Source organism: Apteryx mantelli, chromosome 2 (genome assembly GCF_036417845.1).
Source record: "Apteryx mantelli isolate bAptMan1 chromosome 2, bAptMan1.hap1, whole genome shotgun sequence".
Taxonomy (NCBI): Eukaryota; Metazoa; Chordata; class Aves; order Apterygiformes; family Apterygidae; genus Apteryx; species Apteryx mantelli.
Genome location: NC_089979.1, coordinates 121,352,588 through 121,369,584, shown reverse-complemented (window position 1 = coordinate 121,369,584; position 16,997 = coordinate 121,352,588). Strand labels below are relative to the sequence as shown.

Sequence of the window (16,997 nt, the reverse complement as noted above, 5' to 3'; positions counted from 1 at the left end):
TCCAGCAAGAGCCACCAACAGAAACTATGTCACTTAATACATATTTAACTGCTTTCTGCACAAACGTATGAATGATCTTAGCACTTATCCTCTTTCAGGATCCAGTACAATGGCCTAGTCTTCGGAGTGGTCATGTGCCCAGTTTTGTTTCCAAATGAAAAAAATAAAAAGAAAAAAAGAAAATAAAAGCTCATGCACTGTTGGCTTCTGCAGTTACATGGGACATCTAATTGGACTCAAGGTCCCATATATAATTCATTTCTATTAGAATTGCAAATTATACTCTTCAGATCTCTGAGATATTGTTCTGTAAAATGCTATGTTATTAATTCAAGAGAAAGGTATGAACGAGAAAACTTGTTCTGCTGTTGTTGTCGTTGTTTTTAAAGGTATCACAAAGTCCCTGTCTCTTCAATACTCCTTCTCAACTGCTGAAACACACAATAAATATTGGGAAAAGCATGGAGAGGTGCGTGAGACTAAACAGATCTTACTGGCATCCCATGAGGAGTTTTCCTAGTATAGAAGAGAAACTGCCCATCAGTAAATCCTGGAATTTCTCAGAAAGAAAATAAATGAAGAGACTCTTTAGGAACTCTAAGCTAGTAACACCATGGTCAACAATATTAATTAGTAGATAGTAGGTAATTAGTAGACCTGAATAAATCTTTGGCACTTGATATGTAAAGATTTGTCTAAGAGATCAACTGCTGACACTGTAATGTTTATATGTTGTAAATTCAGATCCAGGAAAGTTAGCGTGTAGAAGACAGGCCAACCATAACTTTCTTCACGATCTCTTCTGAAAGTAGATCAGAATACACAACAGTCTGTAAAACTGGTAATATTGAGAAATGGTTTGTAACATTGCATGCCTTTTCTTTCCCTTAAGGATGCACAGACAATCCATGCACTTTTTCAGGAGGCAAGGATTAACAAGTTTGTGATAAAAAACATTGTCCCTTGCTTAATCTTAGGCAAAGCAGAGACAGTGGTTGTCATGTTCAGGACATCAATCTGCCTTCACAGTAACACAGCAGTCTGTCTGTGTGCTCTTGCCCCCAAAACAGCTTGTGCAGCCTTCAACCTGTTCATCAGCAGCAATACACTGGATAAGCTCAGCTAGCAACCATTTTGAACAATTCTTTGAACAATTTTGAACAAACACAGATGGCGTAAGGATTGCTACACTGCAGTTGGCCTAAATCAGTAAGAAACCCTGAGGAGCGTAATAGTAGGGGCTGCCATACTGACAGCTCTAACTAGAGGGTGACAACAGAACACTTCCTCCCAGGCTTCCTAAAAATACACTGGCTGCACTGCTCTCTGTGAGCAAACCATTAAAATAACCCCAGGGTCACAAGTGGACAAGCAAGGCTTGATTTCACGTTGACTGAAGGGGATTGGGATGAAAGTTTGGCAAATTAATTGCATCCTAATATCGAATCCCACTCAAGGCTCAGAGCTAGTGTTGACCAATTGTATGATAAAAGTTCCCTCGAATGATTAAGCAGTTGCAACACATGAACAGAACAACAACTATCCACAAATACACTGAAGTCTTCAAGTACCAAGAGCCTTGGTTTCTCCTAGTATTACCAAAAGGTGGACCGTGATCAGCTAAACACCTTCTTTGGAGAGTCCTATAGAGCATCACTATCCAGCACTTTTAAAATCATTTTGAGATATAATATATAAGATGAACATGTTCAATTTTGATTTGGTGAGACAGACAAAATATATTTATTACAAAAACAAGTTCCATGCAGTATATAAGGTAAATACACATTATATACATACATGTACACATTATGAAATACATATAGCCACCTACTTAGGGAGGAAACATTTTTGTCAAAGGGAAAATGCAGAGCTGTGAATTATTCTAACAGAGCTTATAGTAGATGATGTCACTATTTATGGAAGGGCTGAATACATATTTCCACTGAAAGATAAAGTTCATACTTTTCAAGTGACCCCTATGTACTGAGACATCTTCCAAAATATTAAAGTTTAGACATACTTGAGGGTTATTTCTGCCCTAATGTCGTCTAGAGTATCACAAACATTAATTTATAATTAGCTCCCTGAAGACACTTGCTGCAATTTTTTCCCTAAACAAATACATTATTTTGTCTTGAATTTTACTCTGCCACATTCCCTGAGAATACCTCCATTTAAAGCAAACATATTTTATTATCTGCAATGGGTAACCATTTTTATGTTGCAGTTTGTTAGCATATAAACTATAAAGATACAATTTATGAGTAGAATTTTAAGGTAAGCTTTCTATTTAAGTAGCAAAAACATATAGTTCATAGAAAAAAATACATTTATTACAAGATTTAACATGAGAGGAATCTCTATGAGTGTGTAATTTTCAATTTACACAGGGAAAAAGATATATGAAAAGAAACCAAGGGTCTTTAGAAGTTGGTCATACGTCGGCCATTGTGATACTTTGCTACTTTATGAGAGTCTGAAAATGAGATTGTCTGCAAATTGCCTTTACTATTCTTTCCTGACTAAACTGAGAGAAACGAAAAAAGAGTATGAAAAATAGGTTACACGTTCATTTACTCTTATTTTGAATATTATGAGATACTGTAAGCCTCACAGCAAAATGTGCTGGTATGAGATTGACGGATTTTCTTTAGGATATGCAATACTTAGAATTCCCTCACTATAGCATTCAGCTGCTTTACAGGTTTACACCTAAGCTGATTTGTTTTGATGAAAGCAGAGCTTCATTTTATACTTTTAATTCAAAATGGTAGCATTTCTTTTTAAACTTCTACAGTAAGCTGCTCTGCAGGTAATACTTGGATCTGTGGAGTGTTCAGTGGATTATCAACATAGCAATTTGAAAATCAGAAAGAATGTAGAGGTCATCTAATTCATTCACCTCCCCTACACCCCTGCCCTCCAATATGGAACTGATCCTCATTACTGGTGCTTGGCTTTGTGTCATTTGAAATGGTCCCAGCGATGGGATTTAGTACTTTATCAGCTATTGCTCTGTGAAGAACCAGACACCTCTGATTTGGATTACAGTAAGCAGCACTTATAGAAACCTCTGTTTCATTTCAGGGAATTAAAACTCACTTTTAAAGATGGCTCAAGAGAAGAGAGAGAGAGATCCCTTCAAAACATTTTGCATATTAGTGACTTCCCTAGTGAAGCTGAAGAAGGTTGTATTTACTTGTCATGAGATGGAACGACAGAGGCAGGAAGCAACTGGAAGAAAGCTCAGAATAAATACAATGTACAAATTATTTGGAAGTAACTCTCTTATTTGCAAAAGAGAAAGTGAGAAAACACTGTTCTGATCTCCTAATCCAGAGTAACAAATCTACAAAGTCCACCTCCTTAACACAACATTTCTGTATTTTTCTTGTCCTCTCTTTGCCCTTGTTTCACACACTGAATGCAACCACAGGCATGTAGCGAAAACAAGGGGAATATGAGAGAGAAAGCAAGAGAAACATTTAAGAACAGCAGTATTCTAAAGACTCATTTACTGGAAAAGCAGATCCTATGGCATTTATGCAAGTAGGCCTTTACAACGTGCCCTTTATTTTTAACTTTATGAGAACCCTCAAAATAATGAATCATCTTCTCAGAAGTCAGTTTTAAAACCCCTACTCTTGTTAAGCAGTACAAACTTACACAAATATTTCTTTTAGCTTCTATCCGATGCATTGCTTTATATGAACTGCTGTATTAAATATACAGTTTCCCAGTTCTTAGACTAAATCTTTTGTGTTTGCTTTTAGCACCAAGAAGAAACTTGTAATTACCTAAAATTATCAGTTGCACAGTCTGTTTTACAAGAACATCTCTGAAAATTCACAACAAGATAACATCCTTAAAATGCCTGTTAAACAAATACTATCCAGATTATTAAAGAAAGATCTGCACTCTCCAAGAGTGAGGCAATTTTCTGAAGATTGCAGGAAAATACCCTGACCCTTTAAAAAAGAACTGAGACTCACTGAAAAAGTAAATTGAAAGAATCTTTAGATTCATATGAAAGATGTGAAGTTTTGATCCCCCCTTTCTTGCTATTGAAGATTTCCACAACAAAGACTCCATATGCAAAAACCTCTTCAGCAACATCAAGGTAAGTAAGAAGGGAATGATTGACTTCCCTGGCATTAATTTTGAGAGTAAATTGAGCAGGAAAATGTAGAACTGCATAGTTAATCAGGTATGACTGAAATCACTCAGTCAAGTAAATAAACTGCAAGTCTAGCCTAGGTTCTAACTGGTTCTTGGACTCAGTCTCTTTCTACATGGAATTAAAATAATAAAGAAAACAGCAATAACAAATGAGTATTTTGTTATGAAATAGTATGAAATCCTTCAGTTCAAGCTTTCCTAATTGTTGTTTGATACTGCTTGGATTGTCCTTTGTGCCACATGCCTTTTAAAATCCTGCACAAATATTATTGCTTTTGACCATAAACCATATCCTTCTACATTAGTGCTTCAAATACTGTATGACAGCTAAACCATGAAAGAATAAAAGCACTAATGGATTTGTCAGAATGTATTACTTATTGCTTGTCTCTTAAGCTTTAATTGGCCTTCTTCATAGGTTCTGCTCAGTTACTTTCACTGCTGGCTTTCAGAGATACTGAGTGCTTATTGAAAGATTACAGCTTATAAAATACCTGTATTAGCAGAGCTGTAGTCAAGTCTTAAATGTCTGAAAGCTTATTGATCTAGAAAACATTACAGTAATAACTCAGAGAATATCAAAATAATCACTGCTACTTGCTTTTTCTTAATTCAGAATGGAGCAGCCAATATCCTTACAGCCCTTTAACAAACCTTTTTCCCCAATGATCCAAAGAAATTCTTGTCGTTTTGTGTGAAAGGTATAACACTAATGAAATTGGAAAGAAACACGGTTACAGCTATTAGAGAAAGGCCTCCCTTTCAAAATACCATGACATAACCTAAGATCAGACCCTAGGAAAAAGATTAAAATTAAAGTGATTGCCTATTTCCATCCAGCATAACATCACAATCTTTCTTGCTAAGGAAAGGCAGGCTGTGGAGCTTCTTCTATTAATATTGTAAGGAAGGATCACATTATACAACAACATCAACAAGGCAGAAAAGACACTCTGTAGTTTATTAATTTAAGCAAAGTACAGATCTCTCAAGAAGACCTTGTGAACAATGATCTACCATAAAAATATTGCTTATGAAAAGTCACATTGAAAAGGCCAGGGTATTGCTATTTATAAAGGTCTTAGTATTAAAAGGAATTTAAAATCACAATAATCTTGATGACCCTGTAATGCATCTCAATATACTGGGGCCTACAAACAGATGCAGATAGACCCCTCACTAGAAAACCAAACATACAATCCATGTGCAAAGAGTAGTAGCTACTCCAGCGAATCCAACAGCCAGAGCCAAGGAAGTCAACAGGACATAAGAAAGAACGGGGAGGAATGGCAGAACCAGCCCTTAAACTCACTAGAAGTGTACAATAAAAGGCAACCTTCCCATGGTTACCCAAAGGCAGCCTATCTTTTCTATACAATAATGTCTCAGGGCTTCATGTTGCAAAGAACCATTCATACACATGGAGGCCTTAGGACCTCCTGATGTAAGTAGTGCTCAGTGGTGCCAGTCCCCCCCATAACTGTATATACATGCATAAATGTCAGGAGGATCCGGACCATATTCTGTAATCTGTTCTATGCAGGGATGAAGCAATAAACAAACTGACAACAATGATGCAGTTCCAACATACAGGAAAGATTTTTGAAAGGCAGGAAAGTGTCTAGTGTGCACATTCTTCTTTTGAAAATTTCCCCTGTACTGGTGAGGGATGGAAAGGATATTCTAAATAGACATGACAGGTGCTTCCCTTTCCTGGCAGCTGCTTCTACTACTTCACCTGTAGCTATCTTTTTCTTCCAGTTTTTCCCCCCTTTTTTTTCCTTCAGAGCAGAATTTCTTTCCATGAGGTTCTCCATACAGTCTCAGCAGAAGATATTCTTACTCTATGCCATGTGCACCATGCAGTCTGCACCTCTACAGCACTTTGTTATATGTTTATTCATTGAGTATTACAATAAATAATACCTAAACATAAAGAGACTATTTTTCCACGTACATTATCACAATTCCCCTAAAACAAGAAGAACCTACAATTATTAGAATAGATGGACAGTAGATTATAGCCCTCATTCAGTTTTGTCAGTAATAACCGATGTGAACTGAAGCTAGTATTTACATATTAGAAAGGCAATGCAGTACTTTTGGATCAAAGAGGTATTTTGTTCACTTCAACATACACAAACTGTCGGTACTGTTAGCATTAAAAGAAGTGATGACTGGCACTGAAGTCTTCTCAGGTGGTTTCAATGTCAGGGAAGAAATGCTCAGTAGGTTCATAAATTCAACATATCATTTTCATAATAAAACCTAGAGCAGAAATAATTGCAGTAAAGTTTTACAAGGCATCCTGAGAGGAAAAAAAAAAAAACTGCTCTCTGCACCACAGCTACATAAAGCAAAATTAGATTTTTTTAAAAAGCCCGCAAGGAATTCAAATTAACAGACTTTGTAAAGGATGCTGGCAAAAGACTTTTTAAGGGAGACCCTAATTACTGGTTGCTTTGATTTTAGTGACCTTGCACATCTTATCTTTTTAAACAGACATTTTTAACTGGAAAGTTTCAAATGCCCAGACAGCACAAAGGCTGCTTTGGGTGCAAGACTTAAAAAGGGCAAACTTCTGTAAGTTAAGCTGTATTGTTTTAGTGTATTTTTGTAATGTTAATCCCCATTCCTCATAACATAAATCAAACCACTAAGCTCAGCACATACGTAATTTCAACGGCAGAGAGGAAAGGCCAAGACTTCAGAGCTCCAAACAGCCTGCAGAGGTGCACATGTGGAGCATGAGGGAGCCAAGGGAAGTGATTCGTGCAATGTGTCCACTGTTAAGAAGGTCTCCCTCCATTTGCAGAATTTACACAAACTGACATTTTCCCTCCAAGCATCTCTGCTACCTCTTAAAACCTTAACTTAGATTATGCCTTCCAGAGTATGTCAAAAAGAAACAGTTGGTACAGGCACAAAACTATCCAGCCTTAGGCAATTACTGTGCAGTGATCAGACAATCCTGGCAAGAAGCTGGTGCTCAGCAAGGCAGTTGGAGTACACTAGAAGTCTCCACATTAAATACTGCTCAGGGAATTCTTCCAACGCTTAGCAGTAACATATTGCTGTATACTTTATGAAGTGAAACAAAGCATTTAAAGTCAGATTTTCAAAAATACAGTAGTCTGAAGAATAGAATGCTTAGTCAATGTAAGTCAAAGCACAAACATTCATACAGTGCTAAACCCTTCACCTCTCTAAATCCTATAATTTCCATTCTTCTCTCCTTGCTGCCATCAAATTCCTAAATTGTAGGCCACACAGAAAGCAAACAGAATTGTCATCTGAAAAGTACTACATGCTACCTGTTAAACACAACTGATTTGGGGGGCTGCTCTATAACAGCAGCCTCATCTTAAACCCACCAAAAGGGGTAAGGGGACTGAATTTTAAAGAAGCTTCAAGCTTCATTCTTATTTTACAACTACAATTAATTTTAAAATATTTCTGCACTCATGGGTGATCTGGTGCACACCCCACTACTAAGAGCTTTTCTGTGAACATCTAAACTGCAGTCTTGGGCAAATACTCAGATACCTAAATCAGGGCCTGCAAACACTTGCATACCCAAATGAAAACACATACTCTCCAAAAAAAGGAAAAAAATTCTTCAGAACCAGACTGTTTTGAAAATTGTTAATAGGTTCATAAAGTCCATTTTTTCCTGATTCTCTTCTTTCCCCTTCATTCATTCCTTCACTCTGTTTTCCCTCATCCCCTCTACAGGTAGTCCCAATGGACTACTCTTGTTCCTCTTCCCTTCTCCCTCTTCACCTTATCTTTTGGCAATATCATCTGCAAACACAAATTCAACTACTGTCTCTGCTCATAACTCAAAGACCTCCCTCCGTTATTCCCAAATCCATTTTCTGCCCAAACCTCAGCACGTTTTTCTGACACCTTCTCACCTCAATCTCAAAGAAGTTAAAGCATGTTGCCCTCTCCAGAACCACCATCCTCTGCCCTCATGGACTTGCCACTTGCCCTGATGTTCTAGGCATCACATTTCATTTGCATTTCTTCCTAAAAGCCTAAGTGATTTAAAAGGCCACACATACACAATGTGGTGAAGGCAGCTCCATGTTAATTTGGCTTGTCATTTGAGCAGCAGCAAGTATGACCATCTCTAGCCCCAAAGCTGTATGGTCACATTACTATGAGACCACACTACCCATTTCAATTTAAGCCAATTCAAGAATTAGATCCTATAAGCGCAGGCACAACTGAGTGCTGATGCTCTAAGTGGCCATGGGATCCAAGCTGGACTAGGTGACCTGGGACCTTGTGCCCAGGGAAAGGCAAGGTGCAACTTTCTGCATCTGCTTGCATAAGGCACACCCTCAGAGTGTTTTGCTACATAAGACTGATAAAATGTCTGTCACATTACATCTTTTCTTCAGTCTCTCAGCATCTCGCATTTTGAGTATACCATGTTCTTAAGCATTGACACCTTCAGCTTTTGCCCACCTTTCATTCTTGCAGAATGTTGCAGTAGATTCAATATTCCCACCTGCTGCTTTAACCACGTCAACTCTCTCTAAATGTCCAAACAGTGGCTCACCCTTCAAACTACATCAAACAAGAACTGCTTGCCCTCCCTTTCCAAGCCTTTCACAGTCCACCCCATTCAAAAGCAAAAGCTCTGCCTGAGCTATGATGTGAGCTCAATACCCAAACAAGCACCCTCCACACTTTCTCCAGAGCTGCCACTTTGTCATAAAGCAGGAGCCCAATCTTCAGAGGCACCAAACACAGTATTGCTCATTGTCCTTGACTGTCCTTTGAGTCTGTCATTTTACTACCTCTGGATAGATGCTTTTTTTCCCCCTCCTCTCCGGAAGATTTACATTGCTTATACAACACAGGCTGATTTGCTTGTCTTCGGTGTTTTAGGCAACTAACTCATTGATATTTAATCTACCCAGGAAATTTATAAAATTGCAGCCTTGCAGGATAACAGTCATTATCCTGACACTTCACATTACTGTCATCCTTTACATGCTACAGTAGGTAACTCCTCCACATTTCTTCATTTGCACTAGAAGTCCTCTTTAGCCAATACTGTTAATTTTGTTTGCAGTATAAAATGGAGACAATTCTTTGCCTACAGCTCATTCTCTATTTCATCTGCTATGACTCTGTATCAATCTCTTTGGACATGCCAAACACAGCTGGTCGGACCATTTACCAACTAAGGGACAGATGGAAAGATCTTTTACAACTGCTTCCCCGAATCACTTGAGGTGCTCAGCTTCCTTCCAATCTCTCAGATGCATCTATCACACATACCTTTTCTGGCCTCCTAACCATCCTGTGCTCCATCTACTTCTACCTTTACTTTTCCTTGCTACCTTCCCTCATTCTCAGCTTTCCTCACTCTCTTGGTGCTTCTGTTTACCTTGGACTCATCTCACCATCATTTAATGTCTGCCCAGAAATGCAACAGGGGACACAAAAAAATACATACAGCTACCACTCACATCTCTGCCTTCCTGGTGTACCTATTATACCATACAAAGGCATATACACAAACACTGTGTCTGCATCACTGCTGTTTGGTAACAGTGCTGATTTCGTGAAGCCAATGAATTATAGTCAACACAACCAGCGTTCATAACTCCTTATCCTTTTCCACCCATTTGTGGCATGAATTGTAATGTGTTCCAGACAAAAACGTGGTATTTTATTTTCTCTACTTGCAGACCACCTCCTGCAGTATGTAATGAGTGAAAAATAACAATACAGAACATTATGCAGCTATAATGATGCAAGAAGAAAGGTTTGCAGGGGGAAGGAAAATTTTTTATTAGACAATTCGGTAAGATCAGAGAAAAAAAAAACGACAAATTTTTGGGTCCAGGTCTGAAAGGCTGAAGAGAGGTTGGGGACAGTGCTCTTTAACATTCTTTAATTTAGTTTTAAACTTAAACCTGATTAGAAGATCTGAAAAATTGGGTTCTGCCTTGATTTAACCTAAATTAGCCACAGAAAGACAGATTTTTCTACAAGCGCCCAACCATCAGTCTTTCTGCTGACTAATAACAGTGTCATTACTATGGCACATGTCTCTCTGCGGCCAGCCCATTCTTCGTATATGATAACAGATCTCATAATTCAGTACTTTTCTTACAGAGGGTGTCCAGACATAAAAGCAAGGAAGCAGTAAGCTAGAATGGTGTCAAGGTTGCTACTTCCCTTGAATACTCTTTCACTAGTTGAATGATACTGGGTTTAAATTATCCAAATGATTGGAACAAACAGCCCCATCATTTTTTCAGGTTACTGAAAGAAGCATAGAGCATAATTACTCATTACAGTGGCTTACCCACTTCTGTGCATCACAGTTTGATTGTGGTAATCATAAAACTGCTGTATGATCATCATTTCTGTCAAAGACGACAGCAGTGCAGAGTAGCAAACTTTAATTCAGAAACAGAGACAAAGTTTTGTTTTCTGCAAGTAAAACTGCTCAGACAGTATGAACAGCTTCTGACCTTCAGTCTGCGGTCCTGGTCACCACTGCACAGAGAATTTACAGACACTTTAAAGGTCTTCCAGGCTGGATTTAAGTTATTCATCACAACCTAGGAGTGAAAAGAAATGAAGGAAAGCCTTAACATTAGCACATTTCTAAACAGAGTGTTCAAGAAAAGCCATGGTTTTCAATACAGTACATTCCCTCGAAAGAGAAAAACGTAGAGCTCAGCTGGAGGTTTGCAGAATGACATGCATGGGGTATCTGCCCTGGAGCAGCCTGCAGTTTCCAGCACATCTGCTTTAGAAAGCCCCAGAAAGAAGGACAGGTGGGGGAATGGATCTGTGCACAGGTCACACTACAGTGATTTTCCCAGCACTGTCACACCTCAGTGGGGGACTAACTCACGAAGGGAAGGCTGTGGGATACTCCCCTGAACTGGAAAATACAGAAAGGATGCAGATGTATTGGGCAATGGGAATGTGCATCAGTTTAGGGTTGAGGTCTTACTTGGCAGGAAGACTTTATGGGATCTATATCAGACAGAAACATATCCCTGTATACTTGCTGCAGCTCCATCCTATACTTCTAAATGCTGCTTTTTAAGATAGTGCCAGTCATTGCCATGGAGGCAGTAATGAAATTGCGACATAGGAAACAAATGAAATGCACCCAGACTACAAACTTTTGATCACCAGCAACCTGGGAGGAGGCACAGCAGATACAATACAGTATTAATGGGAAAATACGATACCGTCTGCAACATGGTTTGGGCTAAATATAATATATATAAATACTCTCTTTCAAATTGAAGAATTTTCTGTCAGTTTAATTAAACTTTGGCTTCAATATCACTCTCCCTCACTCTTGCATAAGTCAAGACCTGATGTCCATTAGTCAATAATTACACAAGACATAAAAGTGTTGTTTAATGTGGGTGCTTGCAATGCCTGTTGTGACAAGGAAAGCAAAACTGTTCCTCATGACAGCCCACCCGTGTATCCTTGGAAAGCAAATCCAGCGTGATTCCTTACCTCAGTCCTGTGAACAAGCTGTTGGGTTGCATCATCATTCATCCGGAAAATCTCCAGAAAAGGATCAGATTTGCTGAAAAAATCCTAAAATACAATATAGAACAAGTTACTCTTAATACGTCTTTGAGCTTTTCAGGCACACTGAATCTGTGCTTCCCTGACTACTAATGAAAAAGGAGAGACAAGTGTGGTTTCAGAGAGACCTCTTGGTGTTCCCTCAACAATATTTCATCCTTATCCTTGTTCCACAAGGACTTCCACTGTGCTGCTGTTGTTCTCAGTTTCGCTATTCAATCATGGCAGGCAGAACTGTAAAATGATGTTTTACTTTCTTTTCCCTTCTCACACCCAGTCTAGATTCCTGCATTTTAGCTCCTTCATCCACCTAGCTGATTTCTTTCTGTCCTCCATGCCTGTTTGGTCTTTTGACATCAGTTTTATCATGCTAGGCCCTTTGAAGTGTATTCTACAGTGGAGCTGAATTTCATGCTATCCGTCCAGCCTCTCAAACAGAAGTTAATTGGCCAAGATATTGTGCTGCTATCAGTTAACATAAGTACTGGCAAAACGGATTACAGAAGATTAGGGAGGTGAGTCCTCTCTAGGATGTAAAAATGTGGCCCACATTGAGAAGACAAACAGAGCAGGAGAATGAAGAAAAATTACTTGATATCTCTAAGTACAAGCAAATCTATGCCAGGCATTTAGGTTCAGATACTTATTTCACCACAAGACAAGTCTCCCCAGTTTTGCATCCACTTGACAACTCTGAGCATTCTTACACAACTCTAAATTAAGCTGCTTTCTACAGTACAGCTGCAGTCTGGCTACAGACTCTTTTGTTTCAACAACATTCTAGCTCCTCTGGGCGCACACTGGCTGGGGGAAGGAAGGGTTGCTGGGTTTTAGCCCTCCACAGCTGGAAGGGGGAAGCTGGCTAATTCAAATTTCTAACTGCACAGTGCAGCAAGAGCAGGACTCAAGGAGCCAGTTGATTTTCTGCAACCAATTTGGACTCCTTTCTTTTTCTTTTTCTTCAAAAAAGCCACGTGACTAACTTTACATGTGTGAATATTATTATTCCTTGTAGGCCATAGCCCAAACCACAGACAGTCTGGGGAAACGAGGAATTCTGTTTGCTCTCCTAATGTTTCTATACAAGTGTCACTGTAAAAATGATTGTATTATGAATAGTTCTACTATTTTATCCCCACAAAATGCCCATCATACTTATTCTTGATTAGCTGGATTGCTTTTGGGATGGAAACAACTTTAGATAATCTGTTAGTCAATGTCTAGGCACATCAGTTTGGTCAAATTTGTCATCAGGGCATTGACACTATTCCACTACTGCAAGTAGCAATCAAAGAAATCAGGGCTTTGAAAAGAGACATATGAATTTGAATGTCTGTGGAAGGCAGTGAGTCTCTAGGGGACCAAGAAGCCTTGGGCAAGACTCAAGCAACCTATGGTCTTCTCCAACCCCTAAGAACGAGACTTATCAATATTGCTGTGCTCAGAGTGCTGTTTTGTAAATGATCCATTTCTTTTTCTGCTACAGAAAATGCAATGGTATGTTTAGAAATGGGTGCAAAGCATGTGTGTTAAATCACATGGACCTCGAACATTAAACAACAAAGCTGAATGTTTGCCCATTTGTTCCAACTACAGGGTTATAACATGTTTAATGGAAGAGTGTGAAGAATCAGCACAAAACCCAATAAGGTCTGTAACTCAGGAGACTGCCTCAATGCCTTTATGCAGATTTAGTATCTGGACTCCATTCAGCTCCTCAAACCGCGAGTATGTAGGGGGCTTTGGTTACCAAATTCTGCTAGATTCCCACATAGCAGAGAGGTCAAGCAGAGAGTGGGGGAGCTAGTTCAATCAGTGATACCAAACTCCAGAGTGCATAGGGTTAGAAAAGATTGAGCTGCCTCTTCATACTCACAAATTCATTGTTTAAAGTATGGTAAAAGTTTAACATTAACAGATTCTTTATCAAACTCAAATGATAAAGAAAGTTATCCAAAAGAAAACACCTAAGACTGATACATGCAATGAATTTCCTCTGCAGTGCTTAAAATTCAAAAAGGAAACCAAGATTTTGGAAAAGAAGACTCAAAATAAGCTATAGCGGTTTGCACTCTGTTATAGTCTCATTCCCAGCTGAATATCATGAAAACAGAAACAACAAACATCAGCACAAGTGAAGTAATTTTTAATATGTGGATTTAATAACTAAAGCAATACCACCTAAAGGGAAAGGTTTTAGCTCTGGATACTGGCTTATAGCATCCCCTTCAGTGCAAAAAACCCTCTACTTTCCAGATATACAAACCAAAAATCCTTCAATATTAAAGATGCTTCATAACAACTCAAAACTGATATGCTGAAGAAACATTTTATTTCATAGTTATTAATGTTTTCAAAGCTTTTTCGTCATTATTCTGAATCTAACAGCTTTGTTTTGTTTCATAAGAACATCTTCTGAAAGAAGAATAGCAGCAATAAACGTTAAATGTTTTGATATTTTAATAATGTTTAAATGATTAATGTAATGCATTTACCAGTGGTATAACACACATTGTTCTTTCAGTATGTGCAGCAGTTACACAGTATTAACACAAGTATACAGTTAAACTTTAAAAAATTAAACACCTCAGTTTCTGAACACTCAGCTAGACATCTCTTTTAGTACCTTCATTTTCAGAGCACGACACTTTATAAAAATCAGTTTGGGGGTCAAATCAAAGGTCTCTCAGAAAGGGTCTGAAGCAGCCAAAAATCACTAATCAATTTTGAAAATTCTCCAGTAGCAAAGTGCAATGTTCAAGGATTTTTTTAGTACTTTGGTACAGGAAAATATAAAACAAAGTGGTAATAGCTTATATTTTGCAGACATTTGCTGGAGAATCTTCCTCAAGCCGTGATAAGTATCTTTCCCAGAACAAGAAAGCCATTTGCCTGCCTCAGTGCTCAAAATTTATTACAGCTATGATAAAAATGTAGCTGCTTGTTAAGGTAATTGTGACATAGCTATTAATGTGATACAACCTTTCCAAAAGTTATTTTTCCACTATGAAGCGTTCTCAGTGGATCTCTTGAAACAAAGGTGTGCCATCTGAGCTGACTAGGCTTCAATAAAACATGAAAATGTGGTTACACCTTCCAATGAAGCACTGCAATAAAAATATAACCTTTATCTCTGCAAAGTCAGTTAAGTAAAGGAAACTTTCATACCTGTGACTTTTCTGTAATTTTGTATTTAATGTTTCATTCACTCCTGCAGAAAAAATCAAGTAGGCTTTTCTTGTTTTATGGCTTCTCTAGAACTCTTGCATTTTTATGGGGGGGTAATAAAGAAACAAACAAACCTACACTGCCTGTTAAATTATAGTAACAAATTTTGTTTAATCTGCCAAAAATGTGGTGTTTACATTTTTTCTTCACTGAGAGTATTTCTTTTAATAAAGAGTATCTAAAAAATAGTATTTTTTAAGGGAATGACCTAGTTAGAACCACTACATTATTAATGGACAGTTCTGTTCTTCATAGCATCTTCTCTCTGTTCTTCAAAGCTACTTGCACACTGACTGGGGAACACCCAAGTCCTCAGTCCCGGGAGGTCAGGGAGCAACCCAGAGCTGGGCAATAGTAACTACTGACAATAGGCTATATTTAAAAGCATACCCCTGTCTGGAGCACAGGCACCATATTCAGGGCAGAGGGAAGGTCATCTGTTCAAGGACCATAATCCAGGATCTCCTTTCAAAGAATTTTCCTTTGAGGGATGGAGAAAAAAAATTCTTGTCCTTTCAAGACACCACTGACGGTATGGATGGAAAAAAAAAACACTTCTCTTTTCTCCTTAAGGCACATCCACTCCCTTTATCCAACAGTTATGAGGGATTAGGATTTGACTTGTTTTCTGCCACCCCCAGTGCAACCCTGCTGCTAGCCAGGAACCCTTGTGATTACAAAGGTGACCCTGCGTTGCTGAGCCTGAGTGATTGCTCCCACAGGCTTCCTCCTTCCTTCAGGAGACACCCAGGCCAGCCATAGATCTCACTCTGCTTCTCTGATGTGACCTTCTCTCTACCCAGCTCTTCGCCACTCTGAGAAAAAGTAGAAACACATGCAAAACTGTGCTTAGGATTTCAGAAGATTGGCTCTTCTTAGTTCTCTGATGGGTTTTTTTGACCTTTCTGTGACATCAGAGCACTCATCCTTTTTTACCAATGGCTGAACTATGCAATTCAAGTGATTTCAAGCCTTAATAATTATTAATAGTTCCTTGAGCCCATTGATGTCAAAGTTCATTATAAGTCATACAAAAACCCATAAGCTTCTTCTTATAAATGAAGTAAGTGAAGCTTCAGCCAGGTTTAGAGCTATGTCTCTAGATGGAACAAATTGACAGACCTCTTTCAACTGTAATAGACTTTTAGTGATTTTTGTCAGCTGAAGTTATGATTTTTGACTCAGATAACACATGGTGAGTCACTGCCCGGCTTGCACACAGCCCTATCCAGGAAATGCAGAGACTACAATTCAGACTAAATGTTAAAATGGCAAGAGTCACAATGCTCTTCTCATGTTTCATAATTATACTCCTTAATTTATCCCCATAAATAAATGTGTTTCAACTCCATAAAGAAATGTGTTCCAACACCTCTCTAAAGCTATTGCCCAGACAACCCTGTTCTAGTGCAGAAGCATACACTGGAAGCATCCTTTTAATTAATATCAACAAGAGCTATAAGCAAGTAATGGTATTTACACCAGACTGCATTTATATTTGTGGCAAAGAAAGGTCCCAGTGAAGTCTTATTATGTTGCACATTTCCTTTCCTTTTTCTAGATGTGACAGCATGTGGATCAGGAAAACACTCATGTGCAGCTTTGGAAATCCAGGTCTAAAAATGCCTGCCTAAGGAGAGCTTGCTAAATCTACTTTTTAACATCTAAAGAAATTATGTGATTTGGAATCACTAAGAATCCAGCATCTCTGAAGGAAGGGGTACTTCATCTTTCAGATAAGAAACAAATTGAGGTCCCGATCATTTATGACCGTTAATGATCCTGAGCACAGCAGCGTTATTTATCTGTACATTCTAAATACATTCCAGTACTAGTAATCACTTTCTGCTTGCCTGAGTCTTCCTGGCAGTTTCAACTGAAAATGCTATTCATCAGCTATGGCCTGATTTTGAAAACCTGATGTATGTATCCAAAAGTACTCTGATGGATTTGATTAAGCTACCACATGTCAATTTTTTACATGCAGGTGCTTG

General features: G+C 38.4%; 1 protein-coding gene across 4 annotated transcripts in view; it reads right to left on the bottom strand.

The window, feature by feature from the left end:
- The window catches only part of CPNE4 (copine 4), a 233,255-nt gene that overhangs the window by 79,378 nt on the left and 136,880 nt on the right, over nt 1–16,997 (bottom strand). For all 4 annotated transcript variants that reach the window (XM_067291402.1, XM_067291400.1, XM_067291399.1 and 1 more), the window contains 2 exons: nt 11,701–11,784; nt 10,686–10,775 (listed from right to left, as the gene is read on the bottom strand). In XM_067291402.1, the coding sequence (XP_067147503.1) occupies nt 10,686–10,775; nt 11,701–11,784 (174 nt within the window). The remainder of the gene's footprint in view (nt 1–10,685; nt 10,776–11,700; nt 11,785–16,997) is intronic.